Source organism: Mus pahari, chromosome 9 (genome assembly GCF_900095145.1).
Source record: "Mus pahari chromosome 9, PAHARI_EIJ_v1.1, whole genome shotgun sequence".
Classification (NCBI taxonomy): domain Eukaryota; kingdom Metazoa; phylum Chordata; class Mammalia; order Rodentia; family Muridae; genus Mus; species Mus pahari.
Genome location: NC_034598.1, coordinates 83,829,739 through 83,838,173, shown reverse-complemented (window position 1 = coordinate 83,838,173; position 8,435 = coordinate 83,829,739). Strand labels below are relative to the sequence as shown.

Here is an 8,435-nt window from a genome sequence, read left to right as displayed (position 1 = left end):
CCATGTGGTTGCTGGGATTTGAACTCCGGACCTTCGGAAGAGTAGTCGGGTGCTCTTACCCACTGAGCCATCTCACCAGCCCAGACCTGATTCTTAATAGTATTTTTTGACCTAGCACTTAATAAAAACAAAATTAACAGGAACTCAACTCTTTCTTTTAATTGATAGGCCATATTTAACAAGGCTTCCCCTACAGTAACCAGCCGATTGCCCACCACGCAGAGTTATACAGTGACACCTAGTGTACCCTTTCGGTAAAACCCTTCAGATTACATTTTTTGGATGATAAGGCACTATTTTACTGATTGACCAGTGTATTTGTTTGAGATGGTGTCTTGCTACTGTAGCTTAGGGTTGCCCCAACTCACAATCCTCTTGCCTTAGCCTCCCAAGTGCTAGAATTACAAGTGTCTGTCACTTAGCTCTACATTTTGTTTGAGACAGGATCTCACTCTGGTTGTCTTGGAACTTACTTATGTAGGTCAGGCCGACCATGAACTCACAGAAATCCCCTTGCCTCTGCCTCCCGAGCAAGTGCTGGGATTAGAAGCACGTGCCACCACAACTGGCACCAGCTATACTTTGAAATTCTGATGTAAACATTCTAACCAATCAGTACTTACGAATTCTGATTTTTTTTAAGATGATGATGCACTTTTTCCACTGATGAATAATGATGTTGAGAATCTTTCCATATGCATCAGGGATATTTGTGTACTTTCTTTAGGAAAATGTAATCTCAGGTCACATTCAGCAAGTCTTTGATACCCAGAGTGACCCTGAACTCTGGGTTCAAAGAACAGGTGAGACTACTGAAACTTGCCCCCGGTGCCCGGCTCTTTGTTTAGTTTTTAAAAAACATTTTAAATGATTTATTCTCTCATATGCATTGGTGTTTTGCCTGCATGTTTTGTCTTGCACACCTTGCCTGTGTGAAGGTGTCAGTCAGGTCCCCTGAAACTGAGTTAGAGGCAGTTGTTGCTGCCGCCTATGACCTTCTACTTTGGCTTTAAGAATGTGGAATTACAGCTGGGTGTGGTGGCGCACTCCTTTAATTCCAGCACTTGGGAGGCAGAGGCAGGTGGATTTCTGAGTTCAAGGCCAGCCTGGTCTACAGAGTGAGTTCCAGGACAGCCAGGGCTATACAGAGAAACCCTGTCTCGAAAAACAAAAAAAAAAAAAAGAAAAAAAGAAAAAAAAATGTGGAATTACGCCTTTTGTGACTGGCGGTGAATGAGCGCGCAGTGCCATGAAGGCCTCGGGCACGCTTCGGGAGTACAAACAAGGTGGTGGGGCGCTGCTTGCCAACCCCAAAATGCCACACACCACCGCTGTACCGGATGCGAATCTTTGCACCCAACCACGTGGTGGCCAGTCCCGCTTCTGGTACTTTGTGTCACAGCTGAAAAAGATGAAGAAGTCATCCGGGGAGATTGTATACTGCGGGCAGGTGTTTGAGAAGTCACCCGTGCGCGTGAAGAACTTTGGCATCTGGCTGCGCTATGACTCCCGAAGTGGCACACACAACATGTACCGAGAGTACCAGGACCTGACCATAGCTGGTGCAGTCACACAGTGCTAACGAGACATGGGTGCCCGACATCGTGCCGGTGCCCACTCCATCCAGATCATGAAGGTGGAAGAGATTGCAGCTAGCAAGTGCCGCCGGCCAGCTGTCAAGCAGTTCCACGACTCCAAAATCAAATCCCCCCCCCTCACCGCGTGTTGCGCCCCACCGCGTGTTGCGGCACCAACACAAGCCACGCTTCACCACCAAGAGGCCCAACACCTTCTTCTAGACACAGAGACCCACTGAATAAAAAACTTGAGACTGTCAAAAAAAAAAATGTGGAATTTTTTTTGGGGGGGTTGGAAATTAATACACCCGCAGATATGGTTGGCAGGATTTGACAGCCCACAGAGGATCTGCTGCTTAGGTCGCAAATCAGCATCTGCTACAACTCAATGCCTGTTTCAGGACCAAGGGAACCAGCTCTGGAGACACACACACTGTGGGCAGAAGCTGAACTTCCACTTCTGCAGACAGTGCTTCACACCATCTAGGTAGTCACCAGCAACTTCTTCGTGTTTGTCTCCGTGACCTACAGTGGGTACCTGGTACCGCAGTAGCATCTGGGCCAGGCAGGGATAAGACCCCTTTCTCTTCGCCTGGAGGCAGTGGTACTGCACATCACAGCGTGTGGCCATCAGCATCAGTCTTATTGCAGTAGAAAGCATCTTTTTTTTTTTTTTTTTGGTCTTTTTCGAGACAGGGTTTCTCTGTATATCCCTGGCTGTCCTGGAGCTCACTCTGTAGACCAGGCTGGCCTTGAACTCAGAAATCCACCTGTCTCTGCCTCCCGAGTGCTGGGATTAAAGGCGTGCGCCACCACGCCCGGCTAAGTAGTGGTTTTTTTGAGGCAGGGTTTCTGTGCACCTCTGGCCTTGGAACTTGCATTGTAGACCAGGCTGGCCTTAAACTAAGAGATCCACCTGCCTCTGTCTCGTGAGCGGTGGAACTAAAAGGTGCACCACCACGCCCAGTAGTAGTTTTTTTTTTTTTTTCCTAATAAGATTGACGTTTCTCTTGAGAAACCTTCAAGGTATCTTCTCTAGATACCTTGCCTAATCCAGGTAGATTCCTATCTGCTTTTCCCCGTGTGCGTGCGCACCCACCGTGTGTTCTGTGTACTTGGTGGTGGGGTTTTCAGCCAGTGATATAGACAGGGTTTCTCTGTGCCCTGGCTGTCCTGGAACTCACTCTACAGGCCAGGCTGGCCTTGAACTCAGAGATCTCCCTGCCTCTGGGGCTAAAAGTGTTAAGCTTAGAGTGTGTATTCTTGTGTGCTCATTCATCAGCCTGTGTTTCCACTTAACCTTTTGGTTTGAATATATTTTGACTACAAAAACAAAAATAGGACAATCAGTTTGAGATGATAGATTATTAAAGCCACTGTCATAAAAATAATGGATTTATCCATCACCATGCAGTTAAGCAGGCTCTCCCTTTATTTCTGGGCCTGACTTCCAGTTCCACTCACTCATCACATATGAATACAAACCTGCCTAGTTTTCTTTTGACTATTTTCAAACAGGGTTTCACTACATCAGCCTGGACCTTGCTATGTCAATCAGGCCTGACTTTCCTCCTGATTCAAGGCACAGCCCTCAACACGTGGCTTCCTCCCACTGTTATCTACTAGTCACACTGCTCAGTTGAGTCCTTGGTAAGCTCAGCTTGGATCCTATTAATTCCATCCTTAGGCTCTCCTAGGAACTTTTTGTTGAATTCCAAGGCTTTTTATTCTCTTGATCCCTTTTGGTTCTCAAATACACCACAAAAAGGTTACTTACAAAGGAGTATGCATGATTTTACTGACAAGAGACCACAGCAAAATCATGGCTTTGTGCTAAGCACTAGTTTTGGAGTAGAAGAATAGGAAAGAAACAAGTGGGAGCTGACAACTTATCAGGCTGTTTACAGGGCCTCTTTGTATCGCCCTGGGTGTCCTGGTATTCACTTGAGTACAGACCAGGCTATACTCAAACTCAGAGAATGGCCTGGTTTTACATTCTGTAACTAACAAACGATCCTGAGGTCATTTTATTAAAGAATTGAACTATCATTTCTGCCAGATTTACTCAGCATAGAATGGTTACTGTCAACTCCTAAAAACACTTGACAGTGCTCTAGACTTCCACAACCCAACCACTGAACTGAGTCCTTTTAAAAACCCAAGTCCATGGGTTGGAGAGATGGCTCAGTGGTTAGGCACACTGAGTTCAATTCCAGCAACCACACAACCATCTGTAATGGGGTATGAAGACAAAGCACCCATAAAAAAAAAAAAAAAAAACCCAAGTCTACTTCAAAAGCAGTAAGTCTCTTAACTGCTATAGTACCTACCTCCTCAGACCCTGTGGGCTGTCTTTTTCTTCTACGGATAATGCATTTCTAGCATTTTGAATGTATTTAAAGAGGCTCTGGGTTAAGTTTCTCAAGCTTTAGCATCCTCATCGCCAGACTCTCAAGTGGACTCATCGAGTATTTGAGGCTTACTGCATGCCACTGGACTGGGTTCCAGAACTCACTGTATTATCAAATGCAAAGCTTTCAAACACAGGCAATATGGTCCACGTCAGTACTATGAGGCTTCTGCAAGCTTGGTGCCCTAGTGCCCAATGCAACTGTGAGATAGGCAGGGACAGGCATTTATAAGCTGGAATTAGTTCAGAGTCTCTTGGGTCATAGCTGCCTGGGCTGCAAGTATGCCACTAGCCTCAGTAACCTGGCTGGATGTGGCCAATCACCAGCTGTGTGTCCTGGTGGGCACCAAGCACACCACAATAGTCTGAAAGCTTTTCAAAACCAAGGTCCGCCAAATTTGGTCTTCCTGTAGAATCCCTGCTATAACCATCCCACCTTCCAGCAGGACAGGTTATTAAAATAACCATATAACTTCTAGGTTCAGATCTAGCTACGCCTACCAACTACCTCTGAAAGATTGAGTTTACACACTATCTATCAACTGACTCAAACGACTCTGATCAAAGCAAGCATTGCAGACACCCAGCTAGAGTGGTGTTGGTGCTCCGCCAATATTCCAAGCATGTGGGAGGTCGAGGCAGGATACCAAGTTTGAGGCCACCTCACAAAAGTTTGTTCTAGGACAGGAGTGGTGGTACATGCTTGTAATGCCAACATTCAGGAACCCAATGCAGGAAGATTGACCTTAAATCTAAAGCTAGTCTAGACTATACAGTTAGTACAGGGTCATCCAAGTTACAGACAAAAAAGTTCTGGAACAAACCCAGGGTCTTATTACATGTTAAGCACACAATATAACCAGAGTATATACCTGGCCTGTCCACATGAAAACGGTATTTAAGGTAGTCTCACTGTGCAGCCCTAGCTGGTCGTGAACTTCCCATGATCCCCCTGTGTACTAGGACTGCAGACATGTGGCAATATGCTTGTTTCACAATTAGTCTATTCACCAAAGCAGTCACTAACGTGGTGTGGCTTCTTACTACTATTTAACATCTAAAAGGCTGAGGCAGTCAATTTACACAAGCACGGAAGGTTCCACTCCCTGAGGCCATGAAAGTTCAATGAGAGCAAGTCAAGATTTCAGACCAGTGACACAAGCATGAGGGAAAATGTGATAGCAAAAGATTTAAAAAAAAAAGGGGGGTGTGTTTGAAGTCACAAAACATGAACAGAAAATAAATTTGCAAAATTAAGGAAGGCTTAAATGTTCACAGAAAGAATAAAACCAAATGTGATCACTCAAAAACAAAACAGAGTAGAAGTGAGCTACTTAACCCTGAAAGGCACAGAACTTTCCAAGAACTATCCAAGGTAAAGAAGGAGCAGGGCAGACAAGGAGAGCTGTAGCTGTGCAGAAACCCCACCAACTTCCTAAACCCCTCTAGGTGTCCATTTTCATTTGAACAAGAAAAATACCTACCCCGCAGGATTGTCATGGAGTCAAAAGTCCACACACATGAAGGGTCTAGAACAGCTCTCCATGCACACAGTTAAGAATACAAAGAATACATTTAGATTCACAAATTTAAATAAAGTCACCACAGAGGGACACATGAATGACAATGATGCAAACAGCACTCATATCTCACAAACACAGGCTTCAAGGGATTGCAGTCACACTGAAGACCAACTACCGGCAGAGTTACGCATACATACTTAAGATGGTAGGCAGGAGCCGGGGTGACAGGCACTGAAGAGGCAGGTCTCTGTGGGTTTGAAGCTAGTCAGTGCTACATAGTAAGTTCCTGCTCAAAAAAAGAGGGGTGGGGTGGGGGTCGACCATAAACAAAGAGGTATGGTTGGAAAATCACAGTATTACAGGAAGGAAGAGGTGCTCTGGTGTGTGTGTGGGGGGGATGTTTCTGGGTGCTATTCTCTAACAGGCCCCAACTACTACAATAATCAGAAGCAGAATAGGTTAAAATGAGAACTAAAGCTTAGTCTATAAATAAATACCACGTGATAAGTGCTATACCAAAATCTTAAATTTCATGCTATCTGAAAATCATGTATTCAACAACAAAACTAGAGGTTAATTACTTTATTATTGAATTATATTGTAAAGTCTACATCTATGAATTAATAAATGCTTCGCATTTACATCAAGGACACATTTACTCTAGTGGAAAACAGACACAGACAAAAGACCAAGTACACATTTAAAAAAAAAAAAAAAAAAAAAAGGCATGTTTTAGCTGGTCCTACCTTTTGCTATACTGGACCATATTTTCTGATTCCAGACTGACCTTACGTATATGTGAAGTCTGATTTATACCCCCACACTTTTAAACATCAAGTGGGGCTTCTCACAATTTTTAATTATAAACAAAAGATTGAAAGCAATATGAGAAGCTGTGTCTGAAAACAAAGGAAGATGGCTGTCACTTAAGGTGGGAAAATTGAGTAAAACATGCCCCCTGTGGCTCATCTCAAGAGAGACAATTTGACTCTGAGAGGCAAGCACTTGAGATCTAAGTCAGCTAGCTCCCCACGTGCCCTGGAAGACCAGATCTACATGTTCTAGTCTCAATGGCAAAAGGGTACTTAAAATGTCTATGAAATATCTAAAAGCTAAATACAGTAAATATTAAGTCAAAACTGTGTGCTGGTCTAAATATTCATATTCGGCTTCCTCCTTTGTAAAAATTAAAATTGTCTTTATATTTTGGATGTTATTAAAAATAATTTATATTTTTAGTGTGCTTTACGGTCAATGACTGTAAAATTGTAACTTAAATGATTTAGTTAAAGATGTTTATGCTTTACTTGATTTTTACTAAAATTTAAACTGACGGCAACTTCATCTAAGCCATACATGAGGTAAATTTCAGCTAAAAAAAAGACGACAACCATAAGGATATCGTTAATCATTTCAGGAATATACAAAACCATAATGCCCACCTTATTTGAAATTACAAATTAAGCATTAGCTACTACATATGTGATTTAAAAGCAAGTTGGTTATACTTTTAAATCAAATTACATCGGGAATTATATGCCTAAAAAAACCAAAAACCTCAACACCCCGACTCAACCCAAAGCAAAACAAAAATCCCTGGCTGAAAAACAAATTTTTTTTTTTTTTTTTTTGGTTAAAAGACAATGAAATAAACTGAAACAGAGGGGACCAGTGTCTAGTTTCTAACTTCTAAACAAACACCCTCACACGTATTTACCTAAAGAATATTTTGCTAATAAGCTAGATGGATGGGACAAATGCTTTACTGTAAATAAAAAGCACAGGATCCCAATGGGAGCTTTAGAGGTAGCTAGCAGCTCCCTCAATCGTACAGCCAGCTAAAATAAAGCAGGTTTCTGCTGCTCTACAAGGTCCCTGTGGAAAGCCAAGCGTACTCAATGGTTTTAATGAAGTAGGACTTCCATGATATGACGGAAACTCTAGCAAGTGGTGTGGTAAGGCCGCACCAGCACTACCACATGACAGGAGTCACACAAGAGCTTATTGCTGTACCCTCCATGGACAAACCGCTGTGTACAGGAAGCACAACTGCGTGACCGTTTCTCATACTGAACTTCATTCACATTTGTAACATTTTTATCAGCAGAGAATAAGTCATAAACCTTTTCTGTAAGAATTCCAAGTATTTAATGTGTAGCTTCACATTACATCACCATGTTTTGCCTTATTTTTCAAATACACAAAACAATGCATTTTCCCCAAAAGTGAAATAAGATGTCCACATTAAAAAAATAAAGCCTACAAAAAAGTTCTGGAGCTAAAAAAATTATTCATATGGCACAATGTGATCTCCAAGGTCCAAAATATTGAAAAGAGATCCGTGTAAGCATCCTGTCTGCTTTTCAATGCAGCACTAACTTTACTGAGGTGAAATCACAATTTAGTTCTTCAGTCAACAAGTGGACACAAATGTTTTCCTACAGTTATTAAAAACAGGAGATCAGGTTGAATGTGCCGAAATGATTTCTTCAGTTGGATATTTTAGCATCTTGAAGAAAATTAGTGAAGGGATTTCCTTGGTTGGTTTCCATAGCTTGATAGACCAAAAACAGAAACACGGCCACAACAGCAAACAGTAACACTTTTATCCACATGGGGACGGAGCGTCTCTTCTTTGTCTTTTCTGACTTGACATCTGCCAAAGGAGCGTACTTCGGGATGTACTTAGATGAAAACGACTCTTCCATCCTGAAGTCACTGAGCTCGAGCGGCCGGCCTGCAGCGCCTTTGATTGGTCTGCGGCAGCTAGCACTGTTCAAAGTGAAACAGAATTCCAGATGATTCAACAACAAACCTTCATGTGACTGCTTAGCACACTGCAAAATGCAGCAGGAGAGAATCGTCAGATAAAAGCAGAGGATCTACTTATCACATACTTTTCTTTTCTTTTTTTTTTTTTTTTTT

General features: G+C 42.6%; 1 protein-coding gene and 1 pseudogene across 4 annotated transcripts in view; one reads left to right on the top strand and one right to left on the bottom strand.

Annotated features, from left to right (window-relative positions):
- Positions 1-1,249: 1,249 nt before the first annotated feature.
- Positions 1,250-1,817, top strand: LOC110327086 (annotated as a pseudogene).
- A 4,260-nt stretch (positions 1,818-6,077) lies between these two features.
- The window catches only part of Tmpo (thymopoietin), a 25,167-nt gene continuing 22,809 nt past the window's right edge, over positions 6,078-8,435 (bottom strand). For all 4 annotated transcript variants that reach the window (XM_021205732.2, XM_021205733.2, XM_021205734.2 and 1 more), the window contains one exon: positions 6,078-8,282. In XM_021205732.2, the coding sequence (XP_021061391.1) occupies positions 8,000-8,282 (283 nt within the window). In that variant the 3' untranslated portion in view covers positions 6,078-7,999. The remainder of the gene's footprint in view (positions 8,283-8,435) is intronic.